Raw genomic sequence first — 24,170 nt, 5'->3', positions numbered from 1 at the left:
CAAGAGACTGGAGCACAGGAATCCCGGATGAAGGAAAGTTGAGCTTCAAGGGCCACAATTCAGCGTGGTTAATTTTGAGGCCCGAAACAAGTTTAAAAGACTGAAGCAGCCCATGAAGGGCGGGTAAAGAGGTTTGTGGGCGGGATAATGTGAGAAGGTCATCCGCAAACAAAGCTATTCTATGGTCCACATCTTCAAGAGTAATGCCAGTAATATCAGGAGACTGGTGTATCATGACTGAGTGGCTCTACAACGAGCGCAAATAATAAGGGGGATAAAGGGTAGTCCTGTCGGGTGCCCCTGTAGACAGATGGGACCCGCAAGTTGGCCGTTGATCCGTACCTGGGTTAGGGGTGAGATGTAGGAAGCCATTATCCTAGCAATCATCCGGAGACCCAGCTCCATCTTATGCAGGACAGCCCAGAGAAAGGCCCATTCCACACAGTAAAATGCTTTTTCAGCATCGAGTGACAATAGGCACGTGGGTGTGTTCCAGTAATGAGCCTTCCCAACCAAGTGAGCGATGCACCACACATTGTTCGCGCCATGCCAATGGCGAATGACGCCAACCTGATCTGGCTCGATAAACCAGGGTAGATGCGGTTCGAGTCGTTTGGCCAGAATTTTGGTATGGAGTTTAAGGTCTGTGTTTAAAAGCGCAATGGGGTGGCAAGAGAAACATAATGTGAGATCCTTCACTGGTTTGGGAAGCAGTGCAATCTCGGCCAGCGCCATAGAGGTGGAGGGACCTCCAGTATCTGAGAAGGAGATAAAAAGGCGAAGTGAGTGCTCCTGGAGCTGCGGAAGAAAAGCGCAATAAAGAGACCGAGAGGCCATCCGGACAAGGGGATTTGCAGAGGGGGAGGGCTATTAGAGCACCAGTGAGTTCCTTCAGCATAACTGGGTCCTCAAGGAGTTGTGCATGGTGTCGACTGATCGGGGACCAATTACATTCCGCCAGCACTGCCTGGATCCGATCCAAGTTGGGTGGATCCAGTGCGTAGAGAGATAGGAGTAGTCGTGAAAGGCTTTTAGTTTAGCGGCCTCAGTGGTAGCCCACGTGCCGTCATCTGATTTTATTTAATGTAATGGGCGCCTTTGCGGACCACTTCCGGAGGTGACAAGCCAGAACCGTTCCCACCTTACACCCCCCCCCCCTTCATAATACCTTTGCTTCAGCGCCAGAAGATCATACTCTGCCATGTTAGTTCTATAGGCCCACAGCTGGCCAGGGAGCATGGCCAGGCGTCACTTGTGAAGGGCAAGAGGATGTTCCTGATCCAGTTTTTCTAGCATTTTTAAGTCACAGGACAGCGTGTCCTCAAAGAGATGAGCCTCCCGGGCCCGAGCTATTGCAATGGAGGTGATACGACGCCGGATCGTGGCCTTAAAAGCATCCCAGACCAAGGGGAAAGGAGTTTCAGGTAGGTCATTAGACAAGCAATAGGATATGATAGCTTCACGGATGTCAGATACGTCCACGGGATGCTGGAGAACCTGGGGAGGGAGTCGCCAACAGGGAGGGTGACTTGAGTGAGATGTGTGGTCATGCAACAAGAGCTCCACATGGGCATGATCCGAGATGGAGATATCGGACACATGGAACCGCACCAGATGTGGCAGCTCCCCCAGCCCCAAAGAAGCCAGAACCAGGTATGTAGCAGACGGAGTAGGCCACCTACGAGGGTGCGTGGGGAACAGCACAACCAGGCCCTCCATGCAATGCACCAAGAAGCCCCAGTGCGGCCCGGCAGCAGGGCTCCGGAAGGTAGGAGCGGGAAGGCCCCCAGCAGACGCAACCCAGGCAGAAGGTGAGGACTCCAGTGCCTCAAGAGCTTGCAGGTATTGAGAGGACCTCCTCCAGCAGGCCTTAAAGATACCGGGGGAGCAGCAAAGCCAGTCCAGATGCAGTGCGGGCCAGAAGCAAAGAGAGTAGATAGGTTGGGGGGGGGGGAGAGGCTGGTGGGAGCCACCACTCACCTTAGTGCGGGAGGTAGCTGAGCAGGGCCTCCAGAGGGCTGATGCTGTGTCAAAGAGTCCGCCAACGGCTCCGCAGTCCGCTCTCCCTTGCCACGCCAGGAAGACCAAGATGGCGGAGCTCCCAAAGACCGTGGAGCGAGACAACCATCCGCGTGCCAGAAAGATGGGCCCAAGCCACCAGGACTCGCTCCAGTCCCTAGAGATCCAGGCAGAGCCTCCTGGAGTGCCCCCGAGGGTCAGTAGCAGGCCCCCGCCATCAAAGAACTCGCCAGGCCCATATGACATAAGAGGGCAGCCGCGTGCACACAGGGCAGACCCCCACACCAAAGTCACCAGCAGTCCAAGGGGTGTGCCAGACAGGCAGGAGGTGTTCAGATACCTCCGGCACCCAGGCGCACCAAGCAATGCCACCGGGAGGTGGCAGGGAGGCAGTCGAGAGGTCCGCGGTGCGTTGGAAGACGCAAGATGGCGGCCCCCACACCAGTCCCGGGGCAACACACCCTGTGTCCCCAAACAATCGGTTATGGCCACCCGGACCTCCACTCTGAACGTCAGGAAAACAGGTTGGGCGCCCTGGGGTGTCGTGGCAGGGAAAGAGCCTCGCTGGCTTGGCGGGCTCCAGCTCCAGGGGGATAGAAAACTGAAGCCGCAGGCTCATGAGCCTGGCCTCAGCAGCAAAGCCGCAAGGGGCACCACCGCCAACAGTCCAAGGCGTGTGCCAAACCAGCAAGAGATTCCCAGTCACCTCCGGCGCCTATGTACTCCAACTAGCACCGCCAAAAAAGCTCTGATGCCGCAGTAAAGGCTTAAGGAAGCAGCAGACCGGAGCTACCGCGACATGCGACTCACTCCATGCTTAGCGAGACATGAGTGCAGTTTAAAACTGCCATGTCGACCTGGCAAGTGCATTCACTTGCAGGCTCAAACCTTCCCTTTGACTACATGTAAGGCGCCCCCAAGGTAAGTCCAAGCTATCCCATGGACAGGTTCAGTGTATGTGAAAAGCAGGACATGGACTGGTGTGTTTTAAATGACCTGATAGTGAAATACTACCAAGTTCATTTTTCACTATTGTAAGTACTAGCTTCAACAGACTATAGTTGGAGCTGCGTTGTAAATTGTAATTGGGAACAGCTAGAGATTTTGAGTTTGGGCTCTCTGAGCCCAGATTTTAAGAACACATCTTTTAGTAAAGATGCTTTTGAAATTGTGTGTTGCAAATGGCACTTTTAGAAAGTGGTCATTATCTTGTTTAACTATCATGTGCCTCTGCCGACTTGAGGAAACCAAGTCGGATTTAGACTGACAGGGGCCTGTTTGTGCATTCACTCTAGACAGTCCAACAAAAGGAGTTGAGGTGTGCCCTGCATATCCTAATGGCCCATCACCAGGCTGATCGGCCTTGCTGAGCTAGAGTGGTGGCAAAAGTTGATACCTACACCTGAATGGAGTTGTGCCTGGCCTCTCACGGTGCTATCTCCACTCCCATGGAGTGTGTCTGGAACCACCACCAGGCAGGAGAAGAACTTGTGCATTGGAAAGACTATCCTTTGAAGAATGTCTACTTCAAAGGTCAAAAGAGTGCAAGTATTGAAGCTAAAACCCCGGACATTTAGAACACTTCTGGACCAAGAGGAGACTCTGACAAGGAGAAGAGCTGTAAGGACGAATACTGCCCCTTTGCTGTGTGTTGCTTTGCTGGGTTGGCCTGCAGTTGCTGCTTCTGCTTTGGAGAGGAAAAATACTGGACTTTGAGGTATCCTGCTTGTGAAGTTTATCCACAGGCTTGTGTGAGCTTGCCTCCTGGTTAGAAGTCTCAGGGACACAAAAGACTTCACCTACAGCACTTGAACTCAACTACTGGGAGTTTGTGGTGCCAACTTCAGTTCTGGGCCCTTGGAGGTGTTTGCTGAGCTATAACCTGCAAGAAATACATCGCAGACAGTCACCGATGCTGCCTGCACCAACGCCACCGCTCACTGGGTGAGCGCAGCACCAACCCAAACTACACTGCATCCCCGACCACACAGACTACTATGCTTCACACTGTCATCAACACCGTTGCCTGTGTGGTGGACACATACTTCCATTACACGGCAGCCCTGGTCTCACCACGACGACGCTTTGCACCGTCCGATGCTGCTGCCTGCACCGTGGTTACAAAGTAATGGGTATGACCCAGAAACGTCACCTTGACCAGTGAAAAATACCGTACAAAAGAGAATGGTCCCAGTCTTGAAGGGCCTGTGGGCTCCCAAAGCAGAAAGGGAATGTACGAGTTACTTACCTTCGGTAAGGAATATGCTACTTACCAGTATGCATCTGTTCTTGGCATGTAGGGCTGCTGACCGAATATGCTACTTACCAGTATGCATCTGTTCTTGGCATGTAGGGCTGCTGACATTCATATCTATTGCATAGATCGCCGCCTAGTGTTGGGTCCGGATGATTGCACATTGTTGTCCTGGAAGAGTCTTCGAAGTATCACGAGATAGGTGGCTCCTCCCCTGGACTACAGTGCGCATGGGCATCGACTCCATCCCCAGATTGTTTTTAGCCATTGTGGCAAAGATGGAGTGTAACACTGTGAGTGATGACCATGCTAAGAGTAAGTAAGTGCTGCAGCCGCTACAGGCGCTGGGGAGGACGGCGGGCGATATGAATGTCAGCAGCCCTACATGCCAAGAACAGATGCATACTGGTAAGTAGCATATTCGGTTTCGAGGCATGTGGGCTGGTGAATTCATATCTATTGCATAGAATATATAGCAGTCCCTCCATTAGCGGCGGCCGCCTGTGCCAGCTGCAGCAGTTTGAAAAAGTGTTTTTAGAACAGCCTGCCCTACAGCTGCTTGGAGTGCACATCTACACAATAGTGTTTTGTAAATGTGTGTGGGGTAGACCATGTGGCTGCTCTACAAATGTCTTCCAAAGGGATATTTCCAAGGAAAGCCATGGAGGCCCCCAACTTGCGGGTGGAGTGGGCCTTTGGGGGGGATTGTTAAAGTGCGCTTAGCTTTTTGATAGCAAATTTGAATACACTTAACGATCCACCTGGCTATACCTGCTTTGGAAATGGGGTTGCCTTTGTGTTGTGTGGAAAAGGCAACAAAGAGTTGTTTCGTCTTCCTAAAATCTTTGGTCCTATCAATGTAATACATTAAAGCTCTTTTTACGTCAAGAGTGTGGAGCATTCTTTCTGCCACTGTCTCTGGATTTTGGAAGAACACAGGCAGTTCAATAGTCTGATTGATATGGAACTGTGAAACCACATTTGGAAGAAATTTAGGGTTAGTGCGCAGCACCACCCGGTTGGAGTGAATTTGTATGAATGGCTCTTGGACAGTAAGTGCCTGGAGTTTACTAACACGTCGCAGTGACATAATGGCTATTAGGAAAGCCACTTTCCATGTTAAGAACTGAATCTCGCATGAATGTAGAGGTTCAAAAGGTGGACCCATTAGTCGGGTGAGGACCACATTAAGATTCCATTCAGGAGCAGGTGGGGTCCTGGGAGGAATGACTCGTTTGAGTCCTTCCAGAAAGGCTTTAATGGCAGGCACTCTGAAAAGGGAGAGATGCTGCCTTTTTTGGAGATAAGCTGCTATGGCGGATAAATGTATTCGAATGGAAGCATAGGCTAGATTGCATTTATAAAGATGTAACAGATAACAAATGATGTCGTGCGTAGACGCGTCTAGCGGGTCTATGTTGTGGTCTACGCAATAAATTACAAACCGCTTCCATTTTGCCGCATAGCATGCTCTGGTGGTGGGCTTTCTTGCCTCCCGTATGATATCCATGCAGTCTGGAGGCAAGTTGAGGTAGCCAAACTCTAAGACCTCAGGAGCCAGATCGCCAGGTTGAGCTGTTCGGATCTGGGTACTGAATGTCGCCATGGCTCTGCGTCAAAAGTCTGGGTGTGAGGTGCAGCCTTTGATGCGGTACCACGGAAAGTTCTAGAAACGTGGTGTACCATGGTTGGCGTGCCCACGTAGGAGCAACCAGGATGAGCGTCATCGAGTGTTGCTTTAGCTTTCGTGCCACCAGCGGTATTAGAGGTGCTGGGGGAAAAGCGTACGCAAATTTGCCTGACCAGTTCATCCCTATCGCATTGCCCTGCGACTGTGGGTGCGGGAACCTGGCGGCAAAGCTTTGGCATTTGGCGTTTTCCCTTGTGGCGAACAGCTCTATCTCTGGATGACCCCACTGCTGGAAGTACGGGTGGAGTACTGATGGATGTATCTCCCACTCGTGCATTTGGTGGCTGTACCTGCTGAGCAGATCCGCCATCTGATTGTCCTTGCCAGGGAGGTGTTCCGCCATGAGGAAGATGTTCCTCTGAATGGCGGACTTCCACATGCTCTGAGCTAAATGAGACAACTGTGGAGAGTGTGTACCTCCCTGCTTCTGAATGTAGTACATGGCCGTCATGTTGTCCGTCCGGATCAACACAACCTTGTTGCACAAGTGTACCTTGAATGCCTTCATTGCCATGAAGATTGCCATCAGCTCTAGGTGGTTGATGTGCATCCTCTTTTGCTGCGTTGTCCATATTCCCTGCACTGTGTAGTGGAGTACATGAGCTCCCCAAACCTGGAGAGATGTATCCGTTGTTAGGATGATCTGTGGCACAGGCTCCTGGAATGGTCGTCCCTTGCAAAGGTTGTGTGGATTCCACCAATGCAGAGAGTTGTATGCACGACCGGTCACCAACACTAGGTCTTTTAACTGCCCGTGAGCCTGATTCCACCGACGTGCTAAGCACTCTTGGAGCGGACGCATATGTAGTCTCGCGTGCGGGACTATGAAGATGCAGGAGGCCATCATGCCTATCAACTGCATGAACACTCGTGCTGGGAGCGAGTGTTGCGGCCTGAATTTCTGTATCAGCAATTGAATGCTGTTGATCCTCACTGAATTTGGCTGTGCCGTGGCTGCCAGTGTTTATTGTCGCGCCTAGATACTACCGCACATGGGCGGGCTGAAGGTGTGACTTCGGGTAATTTGGTGAGAATCCCAGATTGTGACGAAGGTGAATGGTGTGGGACATGCTGGTAGCGCACTGTTGGGCCGACTTTGCTTGGACAAGCCAGTCGTCCAAATAAGGGTAGACGTGAACGTTTTGTCTCTGGAGGTGCGCGGCCACTGTCGCCAGGCACTTTGTGAACACCCTGGGCGCTGTAGTTACTCCAAAAGGGAGGACTTTGAATTGGTAGTGCTGATTCTGGATGGTGAATCTGAGGTATTTTCTGTGTGACGGATGTAGCGGAATGTGAAAATATGCATCTTTTAGATCTAATGTTGCGAGGAAATCTCCCTGATTGAGCAACGGAAGAACCTGCTGCAGCGTGAGCATATGAAAATGTTCTGACAGAATGTATTGGTTTAGGGGCCTGAGGTCCAGTATCGGCCTGAGGGCCCCGTCTTTCTTTGGGATTAAGAAGTACAGGGAGTACACCCCTGTGCCTCTTTGTTCCACTGGTACCAGCTCGATTGCCCCTTTTTGCTTCATGACGAGTACCTCTTGCTGCAATAAGTGCAAATGCTCTGTGGACATAGAACGGTGTTTTGGGGGTATGTTGGGTGGAGTGGATGTCAACTCCAGACAATAACCGTACTGGATAAGCTTTCTGACCCACCTGTCTGTGGTGATGGATTTCCAGACTGACAGGAACTGTTGGAGTCTCCCCCTGACTGGTGTGGTATTGTCGGGGGGGCAGTGACAAGGCGTCACTGTTTGTTGGCGGCGGAGGATCGGGAGCGGTTGTTTCCACGACCCCTGCCTTTGGCCCTGTTTCCGCGATAGCCACCTCTACTCTGTTTGTTGTATGAGGTTTGTGCGCCACTTTTAGTGTACTGTGTTTGCTGGGACAGCTGGCCTCTGGAAACACCTCTATTGCTTGAGCGACGAAAAGAACCATCCCGGAACTACTGGGACTGGAGAGCCCCCATGGACTTTGCAGTCTCGGTGTCCTCCTTGATTTTTTCCAGGGTGGTGTCCACCTCAGGTCCAAATAAGTGATCAGGGTTTACAGGCTGATTTAGGATGGTGGTTTGTATCTCTGGCTTGAACCCGGAGATTCTGAGCCAGGCCTGACGCCGCAACATCACACTGGTGTTAATGGCCCTGGCTGCGGTGTCTGCTTCGTCTAGTGCGCACTTAATAGAAGCATTTGAGGTGAGTTTCCCTTCTTGTATGAGCATCTCCGCTGACTCTTTATATTCATCTGGCAAGTGTTGTAACAGGGTCTCAAGTGTATCGTAATGTGCCCTGTCATATCTGGCCAAGAGTGCTTGAATGTTTGAAATGCGCCAGATATTAGCTGCTTGAGCGGCTACCCTTTTCCCTGATGCTTCTAGCACTTTAGATTCCTTGTCAGGGGGAGGAGTATCACCAGTAGTTTGTGAGTTTGCCCTCTTCCGGGCATTGGAAACTACTAAAGAGTCTAACGGCAACTGGCCCTTGATGTAGGTAGGGTCCCCAGGCGCCGGCTTGTACTTTTTTTCAATTCTGGGGTTTATAACTCTGGCCCTTGTGGGCTCTTTAAAAATGTCTGCAGCATGTTTTAAGACACCCTTTAGCATAGGCAGAGTCTTTATGGTCTTTTCAGAGGTGGAAAAGGTGTCAAACAAAAAATCCACCTCAATAGGGTCAGCATGGAGCTGGACGTCATGGTTTTTGGTTGTATTATACACTTGAGTGTCTGGGGCAGTTTGTGGATCCCCTGGGTACGCAGCATCAGCCCATGTTTCATGTTGATCTTCAGGATCAGTGTCGGCAGGGTAGTTGTACTCATCATAGTCACCTTCCCCAGCCTCCACTTCTGAGTAAGTGGGCGAGATTGGAGCAGTGTCCTGTCCACGTGGAGCTATCAGTTCTACAAGAACGGGTGAATCAGTGGAATCCCTCTTTTTCTTCAAAGGAATTGTGTAGGACTCCATAGGCTGTGCTGGTGTGATCTTTTGTTTGTAAATCGAAAGTTTACCGGTGTCGGCATCGATGAATTGTTCCGACTGCTCCTCCAGCAGGGGTTGTCGATGTTTTGTGGCCACAACCGCAGGGGAAGGCTTCAGCCCCGTGGACACCTTCATGGACGCCTCGACGACCTTCTTCGTCGAGGACGCCTTCGGCGCCACTTTCGGCGGCAGCGTAAATTGAATAGGTGCTGTTGACTTCTGCATTTTGGCGGCCGGCTTCGGCGTGGAAGGACCCTTCGGATCGACAGCGGAAGCTTTGTCTTTAATGTGTTTCAATGATTCAGACACCTGCTTCGTGAAGGAGGCGGGCGGATGCGGCGACTCGACAGGTGCCTTTGAGCCACCACCAGGTGCGGACTCGGGGGTTGTAGTACTTTTGGCCTTGTCCGGCCGACGCGCTGGATCGACAACCTTTGCAGCTCCGAGTCCTTTGTCTGTGTCGACGGCCCTCGTCGCCGAAGTCTTCGGGTCGACGACCTTGAGCGACTTCACCGGGTCGACAACCTTTTTCGGCTTTGTCTGCACCGACAGGTCTGAAGACTTGGAGCCGACCAAGGCGACACGCGCTTTCTGTTTCGACGGCACCTCTAGCACTTTCGGTTTTGTAGACACCGAAGCTTTCTCTTTCGGTTTCGATTTCACCAATGGTGGCTCTTTAGAAGTGTCCGTAGCCGGGCCCGGAGGCGAGACTGTGGAACTAGGTGCAAGATCTTGGGTAAGGCCATGTGGCGATCCCTCGACCTAAGCCGTATATATATATATAGTTTGAACGGGTCATAGCTCCTCGCTTGAGCTATCTTCCGTGGCCCCATAGGCCTGATCGTCGTCTCCTACCTCGTCGACGATTTCTTCTGCATCGAGCATTTCTACGTCTGCGTCGTAGTTGGAGTCGATCTCAGCCGCTGGATTGGAAATCGGCTCTTGATCTTCTGGCTCGTCTGCCTCTTCTCCCTCGGTATCGAAAATGTTCACCGGGTCAGGTGCCGTCTGCTGGGCTTCCTGGCGCACTACCCGCCGAAGTCGAATCGTCTTCTTGGAGCGGAAACGAGAAGAGGCCATACAGTTGGCTTCATCGTGATCCGGCGACAGGCACTTGTTGCACACCGGGTGGATGTTGATGTGAGGATACTTCGAGTTGCACATGGGGCACCTTTTGAACGGGCTCCGTTCCATGATGGTTCGTCGAAGAAGGCCTGTAGCGTCGACCGGGCCTCGAGCACTGAAGAGCCACGCGACTCCTCTGGATGTCCGACTCGGGAACTGAGCTGGAACAGAAGTGGGCACCGATCGGAACACAATACCGACGATAGGAAAGGCCTTTGGGCCAAAGGAAAGTTTGTCGATTCCTAACTTGAGTAATCGAATACGCATCCGAACCCAATGGCGGAAAAAAAACAATCTGGGGATGGAGTCGATGCCCATGCGCACTGTAGTCCAGAGGAGGAGCCACCTATCTCGTGATACTTCGAAGACTCTTCCAGGACAACAATGTGCAATCATCCGGACCCAACACTAGGCGGCGATCTATGCAATAGATATGAATTCAGCAGCCCACATGCCTCGAACATTTATATCTATGCATAGATCGCCGCCTAGTGTTGGGTCCGGATGATTGCACATTGTTGTCCTGGAAAGTCTTCGAAGTATCACGAGATAGGTGGCTCCTCCACTGGACTACAGTGCGCATGGGCATCCCCTCCATGCTCAGATTGTTTTCCGCCATTGTGGCAGAGATGGAGTGTGATATAGTAAGTGATGACCATGCGTTAGAATGAGTGTGAATGCTACAGCTGCGACAGGCACCGGGGAGGAGGACGGGCGATATAAATGTCAGCAGCCCTACATGCCAAGAACAGATGCATACTGGTAAGTAGCATATTCCGTTCGAGGCATGTGGGCGGCTGAATTTATATCTATGCATAGAATAAATAGCAGTACCCTCCTTATTGGCGGTTGCCCGTGCCAGCTGCAGCAGTCTGAAAGAGTTCTGAGAACAGCCTGACCTACAGCAGCTTGCTGTTTTGAGTGTACATCCACGCAGTAGTGTTTGGTGAATGTGTGTATGGTGGTCCATGTAGCTGCTCTACATATGTCCTCTAGAGGAATGTTACCTAGGAAAGCCATGGATGCCCCCATTTTGCGTGTGGAATGCACTTTTGGGGGAACTGTTAACGTGTGTTTAGCCTTTTGATAACAGATCTGGATGCACTTAACAATCCATCTGGCTATACCTGATTTAGAAACTGGATTGCCTTTGTGTTGTGGAGAGAAGGCAACGAATAGTTTTTTAGTTTTCTTGAAGTCTTTAGTTCTATCTATGTAATACAGGAGAGCCCTTTTAACATCAAGTGTGTGTAGTGCTCCGTCTGCCACTGAATCAGGATTTGGGAAGAATACAGGTAGTTCGATAGTTTGGTTAATGTGGAACTGTGAAACTACCTTGGTCATAAACTTGGGGTTGGTGCGCAGCACAACCCTATTAGCATGAATTTGAATGAAGGGTTCCTGAATAGTGAGGGCTTGCAGCTCACTAACTCGTCGTAGTGACGTAATTGCGACCAGAAAAGCCACTCTCCATGTGAGAAATTGTATTTTACAAGAGTGGAGAGGTTCAAATGGTGGGCCCATGAGCCTGGTGAGGACTATGTTGAGGTTCCAAACCGGCGAAGGCGGGTGTGTTGGAGGAATGACCCTTTTTAGTCCCTCCATAAATGCTTTAATGGCTGGCACTCTGAAAAGGGATAGGTGCTGTCTATTTTGAAGATAAGCCGCCATTGCTGCTAAATGTATCCTGATGGAACTATACGCTAGGTTACACCTGTACAGGTGCAGCAAATAGCATATGATGTTGTGCGTGGAAGCATCAAGTGGATTTATGTTATTGTTGGAGCAATAGATAACAAAACGCTTCAATTTTGCCGCGTAGCAGGCCCTGGTGGTGGGACGCCTAGCTTCCTTTATGATGTCCATACAGTCAGGAGGTAGACGGAGGTAGCCAAACTCTGTGACCTCAGGAGCCATATTGCAAGGCTCAACTGCTGCGGATCTGGGTGCTGAATGTCTCCATGGCTCTGAGTGAGGAGACTGGGTGTGAGTTTTAGGCGCTGGTGGGGAACCACGGAAAGTTCTAGGAACGTGGTGTACCATGCATGTCTCGTCCACCTTGGAGCAACCAGGATGAGCGTCATGGAGTGTTGCCTTAGTTTGCGTGCCAACAGCGGTATCAGTGGTGCTGGAGTAAAGGCGTACGCAAATTTGTTCGACCAGTTCATCCATATCGCATTGCCCTGAGACTGCGGGTGTGGGAACCTGGCGGCGAAGGCGCGGCATTTTGCGTTTTCGTGTGTGGCGAAGAGGTCTATCTCTGGATGACCCCACTGCTGGAAATAGGGCTGGAGCACTGAGGGATGTATCTCCCACTCGTGCATTTGGTGGCTGTATCTGCTGAGCAGATACGCCATCTGGTTGTCCTTGCCCGGGAGGTGTTCCGCCATGAGGAACATGTTCCTCTGAATGGCCCACTTCCACATGCACTGCGCTAGGTGTGACAATTGTGGGGAGTGTGTCCCTCCCTGCTTCTGGATGTAATACATGGCAGTCATGTTGTCCGTCCGGATCAACACAACTGTTGCAGAGATACAACTTGAATGCCTTCATTGCCATGAAGATTGCCATCAGTTCCAATAGGTTGATGTGCATTTTCTGCTGTCGCGGTGTCCATAGTCCCTGCACTGTATAGTGGAGGACATGCGCCCCCCAGCCTTGGAGAGATGCGTCCGTTGTCAGTACTATCTGTGGCACAGGCTCTTGGAACGGTCGTCCCCTGCAAAGTTTTGTGTGCTCCACCAATGCAGAGAGTTGTATGCACGACCGGTCACCAACACTAGGTCTTTCAGCTGTCCATGAGCCTGGTTCCACTGGCGCGCCAAGTATTCCTGAAGCGGACGCATGTGTAGCCTCGCGTGGGGGACTATAAAGATGCAGGAGGCCATCATGCCTATTAGTTGCATGAACACCTGCGCTGGGAGTGAGTGTTGTGACCTGAATTTCTGAATGAGCATTCGCATGCTGTTGACTCTTGCTGAGTTTGGTTGCGCTGTTGCAGCGAGCGTGTTTATTTCCGCGCCTAGGTACTGCTGTACATGTGCGGGTTGAAGATGGGACTTTTGGTAATTGAGCGAAAATCCCAGACTGTGTAGGAGGTGTATTGTGTGGGACATGTGGTCGGCACACTGCTGGGCTGACTTTGCCTGTACAAGCCAGTCGTCCAGATACGGATAGACATGGATGTGTTGCCGCCGAAGATGCGCGGCAACTGTCGATAAGCACTTTGTAAACACTCTGGGGGCCGTAGTGACCCCGAAAGGCAGGACTTCGAACTGGTAATGCTGGTTGTTGATGGTGAACCTGAGATACTTTCTGTGACTGGGGTGAATGGGAATGTGGAAGTAGGCATCCTTTAGATCTAATGTTGCTAGGAAATCTCCTTGACTAAGCAACGGCAGAACTTGCTGTAACGTTAGCATGTGAAAGTGTTCTGACAGGATGTATTGGTTTAGAGGTCTGAGGTCTAGAATGGGCCGCAGAGACCCGTCTTTCTTTGGGATTAAGAAGTACAGTGAGTACACCCCTGTACCCTGCTGTTCTAAAGGCACGAGTTTTATGGCGCCTTTTTGCAGCATGGATATGCCTTCCTGCTGCAATAAGTGCATGTGCTCGGCGGACATAGGACGGTGTCTTGGGGGTATGTTGGGCGGGGTGGAGGTCAGTTCTAGACAATAACCGTGTTGTATAAGTTGTCTCACCCACCTGTCCGTGGTAATGCTTTCCCAGACTGGCAGGAACTGCTGGAGTCTCCCCCCGACCGGTGTTATATGGTCGGGGGCAGTGACAAGACGTCACTGCTTGTTAGTGGTGGAGGACCTGGTGTTATTATTTCCACGTCCTCTGCCCTTGCTGCTGTTCCCACGGTATCCACCCCTATTGTTCTTGTTATAGGTGGTTTGTGTGCCCCCCTTGGTGTACTGGGCTTGTTGCGACGCTTGTCCTCTTGAGGCTCCCCTGTTACCGGCGCGACGAAAGGAACCGCCCCTTAACTGCTGAGACTGCAGAGCTCCCATGGATTTCGCAGTTTCAGTGTCTTTTTTAATCTTTTCAAGAGTGGTGTCCACCTCCGGACCAAACAGGAAGTCAGGGTTTACTGGCTGATTGAGCATGGTAGTTTGGATCTCCGATTTAAATCCAGAGATGCGGAGCCAGGCATGCCTCCTGAGCATAACGCTAGTGTTTATGGCCCTAGCTGCTGTGTCGGCTGCATCAAACGCGCACTTAATGGACGCGTTGGAGATTAACTTCCCTTCTTGTATAAGCATTTCTGCCCCTTCCTTATAAGCATCTGGCAGGTGTTGCAGTAACTGCTCTAACGTGTCATAGTGTGCCCTGTCATATCTTGCTAACAGGGCCTGGGAATTGGAGATTCTCCAAATATTAGCAGCTTGAGCTGCCACACGTTTTCCAGAGGCCTCTAAGATCTTGGACTCTTTGTCCGGAGGAGGAGCATCACCCGTTGTCTGAGAGTTCGCTCTTTTGCGAGCATTAGCCACTACTAAGGAGTCCAGTGGGAGTTGTCCCCTGATGTAGGTAGGATCCACAGGCGCAGTCCTGTACTTCCTCTCAATCCTTGGGTTCACCACCCTTGCTTTAGTGGGCTCTTTAAAAATGTCACTTGCATGTTTGAGCACACCTTTGAGCATAGGCAGAGTTTTCATAGACCTTTCTGAAGTGGAGAACGTATCAAAAATAAAGTCTTCCTCCACTGGATCAGCGTGCATATCTACGTCATGGTTATGTGCCGCCCTCTCAATCAGTGCGTTGAACGCAGCAGTATCTTCAGTAGGCGAAGGCTTGATAGCATATGAAAGAGTATCAGGGGTAGTGTGTGGCTCAGCAGCGTCCACAGTGTCAGCCCACGGCTGGGACTCATGTTGATCAGTATCCATGGGATAGTTAAACTGGTCCTCATTGTCCCCTTCTTCCACATCCTCAGTGACATTTGTGGGAGAGTAGGTACAGTCCTGATTATATGATTGCATGGGCTCAAAAAGAACAGGAGAGGTGGTAGAGTCTCTCTTTTTCTTTAGCGGTATCCTATAATGTTCCATAGGCGTTTCAGGCCTGATTTTTCGCTTGTAAATGGTGAGTCGACCCGATTCGGAGTCAATGTAGAGTTTGGACTGGTTGTCGTGGGACGGTGGCTGAAACACAACGTCGTCCGACCGAGGCTGAGTGGTTGCAGCAACCGACGTCGACTTGGATGAGTCGGTAGCCTGTGTATGTAGAACCTGTTTAGGTCGTGCTGTTGGGGGTAGTCCGTACTTCATCGGCGCCGTAAGCATCGGCGACGGACTGACTTTCTTCAATGGCGTCGGTGTCTTCGATTCGACCGACTTCGACAGTTCAGTGCGTTTGAGGCCATGCGTCGATTCGAGCCGTTGCTGCGGTGCAAGAACGCCCTTGGTCTTCGACGCATTCGGGTCTTTCGATCCAACTTTCGTCTTCGGGTTGAAGGCCTTGACCAACAGTGGCTTCTTCGTCTTCGGATCGATGGTCTTTTGGGCCTCGAGGCCTTCGGAAGAGCCGCCATCTTTGGAGCCGGAAGTCGACGGGAGCGTGACGTGTTTCACTGCAGTGTTTGATTGATTCAGATGCTCCGTCCATCACCACCCCCTTTTGTACCGCTTTTGGCCGCCATAGGTGTGGCAGGGTATGCTCAGACGTGAGTCCCTTGCTCACTTTGCCACTGGATTCAAGCAAATCGGGCTGAAGACGGCTGGAATGCCAGAAACCGGTCCTCGGAAGCTTGTTTCCGTCCAGGGAAGACATGGCTTGGCAGTTCGGGCTGGACTGTTCCCACGAGGCACAGGGTCAGACTGATTTGCATATAGCCATGTCTGAACTGGGGTGGCAGAGTGGGCTAAAGAACGGTGATGGATTAAACCGGGATCTTTTGACTGGGTGTGAGTGTTTGATTGATTCAGATGCTCCGTCCATCACCACCCCCTTTTGTACCGCTTTTGGCCGCCATAAGTGTGGCAGGGTATGCTCAGACGTGAGTCCCTTGTTCACTTTGCCACTGGATTCAAGCAAATCGGGCTGAAGACGGCTGGAATGCCAGAAACCGGTCCTCGGAAGCTTGTTTCCGTCCAGGGAAGACATGGCTTGGCAGTTCGGGCTGGACTGTTCCCACGAGGCACAGGGTCAGACTGATTTGCATATAGCCATGTCTGAACTGGGGTGGCAGAGTGGGCTAAAGAACGGTGATGGATTAAACCCAGATCTTTTGACTGGGTGTGAGTGTTTGATTGATTCAGATGCTCCGTCCATCACCACCCCCTTTTGTACCGCTTTTGGCCGCCATAAGTGTGGCAGGGTATGCCCAGACGTGAGTCCCTTGCTCACTTTGCCACTGGATTCAAGCAAATCGGGCTGAAGACGGCTGGAATGCTAGAAACCGGTCCTCGGAAGCTTGTTTCCGTCCAGGGAAGACATGGCTTGGCAGTTCGGGCTGGACTGTTCCCACGAGGCACAGGGTCAGACTGATTTGCATATAGCCATGTCTGAACTGGGGTGGCAGAGTGGGCTAAAGAACGGTGATGGATTAAATGTATGTATGTAAATGTATTGCGACTTATATAGCGCACGTATCACCCGAAGGTATCAAGGCGCTTGATTAGGGAACACGTCCTGGTATTCCCCTGTGAGATACCCCGGCAGGGTATCCACAAGGTGAAAGCCAGGCATCCCGCCGCGAGGGGCCGTAGTGGAGATTAAGCAAGCTATTGCCCAGAGTCGCAGAGTGTGACCCCGTGAGTCGAGTAGGCACCGGAGCGAGAATTGTCGAGTCCGTGGAATTTTGAGCCCGAGACCCGCCAAGGCAGGGAATCGAACCCTGGTCCACGGCCGATCTTAGCTTCCGGGTCTGCCGCCTCTAACCACTGAGCCACGCTTCTCCATTAAACCCAGATCTTTTGACTGGGTGTGAGTGTTTGATTGATTCAGATGCTCCGTCCATCACCACCCCCTTTTGTATCACTGCAGACACAGGCGTAGTCGATCTGATCTTCGGTTCGACGCCCCCTTTCGACCCGAGGGGTCGAACGTACGTTTCGACTTGGAATGTTCCGAAGTCATCGAGTCGACGTTTTTTTTTTAACCAGCGTCGGATTCGATTTATTGTCTTTTGGTTTCGATTTGTCCACTGAGTGTGGTCGATCGACCGATGGCTCTTTGGAAATGTTCTTAGTCGGGCCTTGAAGCGGGACTAGAGAACGGTGTTGAAGATCTTGGCTAAGGCCCTCCGGCGATGCCTCGACCTGAGCCGTGAAAGAGTCTTTATGAGGCCCCGCTACTGCGGTTGGGCCTAGCTCCTCGCTTGAGCCTTCATCAACGGCTCCGATAGGTTGTACGTCGTCCCCTACCTCAACGATGTCTTTATCATGGACATAGAGTTCTTCCTCGTCCTAGGTGAAGTCTGGCTCTGACGCAGGATCCGAGTGCTCCGGATCCTCTTCATGTACATGTTCTTCGTCGTCACCATCGAAGATGTTCACCGGGTCCGGTGCCGATTCTAGCGCCGACTGTCGTGCAGCGCGTCGAAGACGGAGAGTTTTCTTCGACCTGAATTTTGAACAGGCCATACCAGCTGTCTTCAACGTGGTCCGGTGAGAGACATTTGTTACACATCGGGTGCACGTCGATGTGTGGATATTTAGAGTTGCAGACGGGGCAGCGCTTGAACGGGCTCCGTTCCATCGTCGATCGTCGAGGGCCTTTGGTGTCGAAAGGCAGAAAAGTCTTCCGTAGTCCAGTTGAAAGAACTGGAAAGGTAAAAGGCACCGAACGAAAGACAATACCGACGCCCTCAAGGCTTTTGGCCTCGAAAAAGAGTAACTAATATATATACCAAACTTGAGTTAAGAAGTACATCCGAGCCCAATGGCGGAAAAAACCAAATCTGAGCATGGAGGGGATGCCCATGCGCACTGTAGTCCAGGGAAGGAGCCACCTATCTCGTGATACTTCGAAGACTCTCCAGGACAACAATGTGCAATCATCCGGACCCAACACTAGGCGGCGATCTATGCATAGATATAAATTCAGCAGCCCACATGCCTCGAACCGATGTATCTGGTGGAGAAGATTCTAGCTGTAGATTCCTTCACGTAGAATTATCCCCAACGCGAGTCTGGATCCATAATTTTATTTTGCCACAGCATCCCTGCACGCCGGGGAGACGGCATCACGTGACTCCGCCCAGGCGTTGTCCGCGTACGTGACGTCAGAGAGGTGACATAAGTCCCACCCGGCGTTGCCTACGTCAGTTTTCTTAGGAGAACTATTCTGCGCCACAACTCGGAGCCATTCCACAAAATTGTTAGAGTATAGAACAGTGTGCGAAAGAGCAGTAAAATTAGAAAAAGGGAATGGTGAGGAACACCACCATAAGAGCAGTGCCAGGCACTGCAATACCAAAAAGCAAGGAAACTAATAAAGAACAGAGCCCAGCCCTGAGCAGCAACCCTGCCAGTACGGAGATTGCCGCTCCCTGGAGACAAATGCATGCAAAAATGTCCCGATAACATGTAGCAGGACATCAACCTCAACCAATAACAATGAAGGGAAACCAGTCCGGGTCAAACTGGCAACAACAAAACTCCAAGACCACCCCAGCACAGAGTGTGACAACCCCCATAAGGAACAAGGGCAGAGTTACAGTCAAAAGACCCCAACCCAGAGGGCCCAGAACCCTAGGAATAAAGCGGGGAAGAAGGGGAGGGGATGGGGTAGAAGGTAGGCCCCAACTTGGAGCAGCCAGAGCATAAGGGCACAGAAGCGCCTATAAACAGATCCTTCTATGTGCCAAAAGGGGAGGAAAAGGAACAATTAACAGGACACTTCCCGTCAGAAAGCGAGAAAGAATGCACTCACAGAATACATAGCCACCCACAGGGAGGCAAGTGCAGAAGACCAAGCCAAAGGTCCTCGCAGAATGGGGAGGAAGGGCTGGCCGTGAAGGAATCTGCTGCTAGAATCGTCTCTACCAGATACATTGTTACCTAAGGTAAGTAACTCTTACATATGATAGACTACTAGCCACAGATTCCTTCACGTAGAATAGATACCCTAGCCATACCCAAGGGGAAGGAGGGTCTGCGAAAGGACCCCACCCGCCTGGTCATAACAGAGGGTCCCACGGGGCCAGAGTCCCAAGACAGAACGCGGAGCCCCGTCCACCTAGGCAAGGGGAACCCCAGCCAGAAGATCACCAACCCCAAAGGGGATGCGGAAAAAAGAAGAGGTAGCCTGTCCTCACTCAGCAGAGCAAACCAGGCAAGGCGAAAGGAGGCCAAGCACCCCATGGCCATACAAGGTAACAAAACCTCTGCTCAAGATCAAGGCAAGGAAGAGGAGCACCGAAGGAGAAGAGCAAACTTGAGACTCCAAGGAGAAGAGGCAGAACCAAGGCAAGCCCAGACAGAATGACACAATAAGCTGGCAGAAGGCAAAAAGGGGTAACTCAAAGTCACCCAGGAAGAACCGTCCAACACCCCGCAGTGATGGACTGCGCCCACAAAAGGGACAAGAAGGCAGGGACCAACCGCCCCCTCCTTCCCCTGTAGTCCGGCGCCGGAATGACCTCCGCCACAGCACTCAGAGACCGGGGCTGGGAACGCCTGCGTGGAGGGACGAGAGGGACCCAAAGAGTGACGAGGAGACCCCCTGCCAGCCTCGACCCCTGTCGGGGCAAAAGGGTCCCTCCGGCAACCCCTGTGGCGCTGCCAGGGCCAGCTGCAGCCGAAGCGGTGTCACCTTGGCCTCAGACAAGGCCGCCGCCTGTCCAGAGGACAGAGAGGGACTAGGGGGTGCGCCCCGCGACACCACAGGGACTTGGGACTTAGCGGCGAAGCAGAGGCGCTGTGGTCCGATGGAGGGACCCCCGAAGGGCCACACCCTAACATCACCACATCCACCAAACCTGGATCCGAGCCAGTCGGCACCGGGGCCACAGCCACCCCGACGTCATGGAGGGCCCCGCACACTGCAAGGGATACGCTGATGTCCCAGGAGGAGGGGGCGGAAGCCAGTGAGGCTTGCAAAGCCGCCGCATACGTCTCTATCTGAGCTTTAGTCGCCCCCTCACCCACCGGGAAACGGCGGTTAAGGGGACGACATGCAGGGCTGCACCACCCGCGGAGAGCCCACGCCCCCAGAGAGGCCGGAAACCGACACTTGGGGACAAACTGCAACACTTACCGACAGGCAAGAGACGCTCTTGCGACCTGGGAGAAGGACTATATCGACGAGGGAGACCGCGGTTTCGAGAACCCTCCGCAGGGGCCGGGCAAAATTACTACACCCACCTGGACACGTGGGCTGAGAGAAGCTTAATCCGGCGCTCCCGCCGGGACAACGGTTTCCTCTGCTGGCACGCCTCACAATCAGTGGAGTCGTTGTGTTCCCCCAAACACCACATGCAGATGAGGTGAGGGTCCGTCGCCGAAATCAGGCGTCCACAAGACAAGCAAGTCTTAAAACCCAAAGGCATTCGCACACTGTTCCCACACACACGCAATAGCGAAAAGGAAAGGCCTAAACAGACCCAGAGCACGAACCGAATCCGCGTTGCACACGTAGGCACGCCGGGTTGGGACTTGTGACCTCGCGGACGTCACGTACGCGGAAAACTCCTGGGCAGAGTCGCGTGATGCCGTCCCACCGGCGCGCAGGGATGCTGTGGCAAAAATAAATTACGGATCCACTATCACGCCTGGGGATAATTCTACATGAAGGAATCTGCGGCTAGTAGTCTCTATCAGATCAAGATGGCAATTGTTCAATTTCCCTAACTCTCAAAGTATCTTCAATTTGCAGGGCAACGATAAATCCAAGTGTTCTGTTATTCTCCTCTTTGTTAAACACGTCAGAGCGCTGGCTTGAACCGTAGCAGTGGTCACCTCCCTAGACGACACCGCAGTCCCTGGCCTGCCAACGGCAACTTAGACTCCATTACCAGATGCTGCTGCTTGCACTGAAGCTAGTCGCCTCGTAAGGACCACAAAACACCGACCACAATAATACTGCAGCCCTGAATTGAACTGCGACCACAGAACTCACACCGCTGCCTGCACCAAAGCCACGGACACCGCGTTGTGAAGTGTGCAATGCACTTCCAGCGATGACACCGAGGCCTCAGAACTACTGTCAGCACTCCTGAGTGAGCTCACGTCGTTCGATCTGCAACGCATGTGACCTCAAGGCCTCACCGACTTTTGCACTGGCATGCAGCACAGATGCCTCGAAACTCTCGCGACGCCTCTGCACTACACTTTACCGCAAACTCCTTGAGGCTGCTTCAAATTTCAAGGTACTGTTTGCGGGTCTTCCTCGACGCCGTAGCCAGCTCTCGACTTCGTGTAGGACTGAACTGTTGGATTTATTGGTCACGACGCCACCATAGCCCTGGTTGGCGATATTGACTTCAATGAACTGTAATTTTGCTCTATTCTTACGAAATTCATATCTTTGCTTATATCTGTTGGATTTTTGTTCTTTTGCTTTGGTTTTGATTAGATAAATAGTGGTTATTTCTCTAAACTGGTGTGGTGTCCATTTGTAGTGATATCACTGTTCCTGTGTGTTTAGTACAAATACATATTGCCTCAGAGATCAGCCTGACTGCCTGTGCCAAGCTACCAAAGGGGGTGAGCAGGCGTTACCTTGGGTGCGTAATCCACATACCCTGACTGGAAGGAAGGGTCGCTACTTGACAGGGTGTACCATCACTGCCAACTAGAGACTAATGATCATGACTTTTTTTGTTAACTATGGAATAAAGTTCTAACGTGTACCTGCCATTTACTATCAACCTGTGAACCACTAACTCCACATACACCCCAACATTTAGGTTTCAAAATTGAAGGCAAATAATCCCAGAGTGGCAAAACGGACATACCTTCATTGAGGAGAACCAGTAGGCAGTCTCTCCACAGAGGAGCAAGTACCAACATGTCTTTCTGGACTGAACCACAATGCAACCACTGCCAATCATATCACAATCTGGGTTGAGAAGGTAGCCATCACTCCCACTCAGAAACAGGGCGCACTTTGTGCCCCATGATATAGGAGCATAACTCTGTTAATAAAAATAACAAACAGTACACTATATACAGAGTGCTCAAATGAAGAAGAAAAAACGTTAATGAACGCGTACAAGAGTGGGGCCTCACAGATTCTCAAAGCCTTCCAAATCGGATGTGCTATTACGTTCAGACTCTTTGTAATTAACTCAACAGCTCTTCTCAGAAACAGTTTTAAGTGTCCACAGATATTGATTTTTACTAGACCAAATCTTGAAAGCAGCATGAAATGGGGCCTAACAAATTAATGTTTAACTTTCATTAAAGCTGAGCTGCGTCTAGATTTAACTGCACTTGAAGTATCTCAAGCCTGTTCCGTGTTCCTTAATTGGCTTTGCCACTTCTGCTCAGCACAAATCGTTCTGTTCAGCGCCATTAGTCCGATGTAGCAAACAAACTTATTAAAAGTATATTAAAAACGACCCAAATAAAATATTGAGCACTCAGGTTCTTAATGTTTCTCTTTATGAACACTATACACTGTATGAGCCCCCAAAATAGTGCTTGAGCTAATCCTCCACCCTCTGCCTACTTAACGTCTGTCCTTCGTTTAACCACATTCGGATCACTTGTACTATCTGAAAAGGAAGACCAATGGATTCAAGTTAGCCTGGCGACACCCTGAAAAAGGTCCCAGGATGTTTGTTTCTGGGTAAGGAAGGGCATTGCAGTTCGGACTGGACTGTTCCCATGAGGAACAGGGTCAAGACTAATATGCATATGGCTGGGTCCAGACTGGGATGGCACGGTGAGCAAAAAAATCAATTGATTTAACCCAGACATGTGACAGAGGGTTAATGAATGACTATGTTCAGCATTCCATGGATCTTTTGCGTCACATTTAAATATATACCGTTTTCACTCGTTTTGTGACCTCATTTGGGAGAAACCTTTTAATTTTGCTGCTCAATTTACCAAGATGCAAGTGTTGAATGTAGGTTTTAAAATGAGCATTTTATGTTTCCCTCTCATTTTTTTCCAGAATGTCCACTACTGACATATTATTGGCATTAAATCTATATTTACTGTGATTTGTTTGATTAACGTAGTAGTGGGCTCCTATTTTGCTTTACTCAATCATGTTCTCTATTGTTGGCACCAAGAATCTTTTTCAATAGCCTAGCCAATGTAAACAGCATTTGGAGGTTTCCATCTTTCTTTTAGCGTTATTGGGAAGTAGCAGTACTTTAACGACAAGGGCATACTTTGTTTGCTTGTCTACCCACATCCAGAAATGCAAATCTCATGAAACTGGAAGCAAAATGAGACTTCTGACAACACACACTGCAAATAAGTAGATTTCAGTTATGTTTCTTTTTTACACTTTCTTATGCATTATGTCTGCCTGACCGCAAATATTATATTATTTCTATTCTTTTATGTACTATTTGAGGGCTGCTTAATCTTCCAAACAATGTGTACAACTGCCATTACATACTTTCAACTCGGATTTCCGTTATCAAATGGCTATGGCTAACAGGTGCCCACCCAGTCTGCTCTACTGCAATACCTTTCTGATCAAAATGGGAAGCGGATAAAAAAACTTGCAATGTGGAATTACTCTAGCACTTTTTTCAAAGCGTTTACTCCCCAACAACATTTTACTAAGCATCGATACACAGAAGTGTGATATTCAGAAGTCTAGACATTTCTTAATAGACAAACGATTATGTAATGCAAAGTTTTTCCTACATTAATAGGAAACTTTTATGAGTTTAGTGCATGAAACTGGACTCCATTTCCATTTCACTCAGTCTGAAGGTGTAGTGTGAGTGTACAGTGAAACTATTCTCTATAACATCCAAAACAGGCCATCTGCCATTCTGTACCTAAATTTCGATCAGTTGATTTACTGGTCGTGGTCTGTAGAGGAGATGTGTCCTTAACGACCAGTGTCCCTTCCTTCAAACTGCTGGATGACATTTCTACAACAGGCCAAAAGAAAAATCGGTTTAAAAGCAAGAAATGCAACAAAATAAAGAAAGTAAATTATTTTCCGAGATAAGTCTATAT

The 24,170-nt window shown here is 50.6% G+C and overlaps 1 protein-coding gene across 13 annotated transcripts in view; it reads right to left on the bottom strand.

Annotated features, from left to right (window-relative positions):
• TDRD6 (tudor domain containing 6) overlaps window positions 1-24,170 on the bottom strand; it is a 2,679,339-nt gene that overhangs the window by 1,535,983 nt on the left and 1,119,186 nt on the right. For 11 of the 13 annotated variants that reach the window (XM_078647663.1, XM_078647665.1, XM_078647668.1 and 8 more), the window contains one exon: window positions 23,987-24,082. The exons of the other annotated variants lie outside the window; for them this stretch is intronic. In XM_078647663.1, coding sequence (XP_078503789.1) covers window positions 23,987-24,082 — 96 coding nt within the window. The remainder of the gene's footprint in view (window positions 1-23,986; window positions 24,083-24,170) is intronic. 13 annotated transcript variants of the gene reach the window in all.

The sequence above is a fragment of the Lissotriton helveticus genome, chromosome 6, assembly GCF_964261635.1.
Source record: "Lissotriton helveticus chromosome 6, aLisHel1.1, whole genome shotgun sequence".
Lineage (NCBI taxonomy): Eukaryota > Metazoa > Chordata > Amphibia > Caudata > Salamandridae > Lissotriton > Lissotriton helveticus.
Note: the sequence above shows the minus strand (reverse complement) of the source record. Positions and strands in the feature narration are given on the sequence as shown.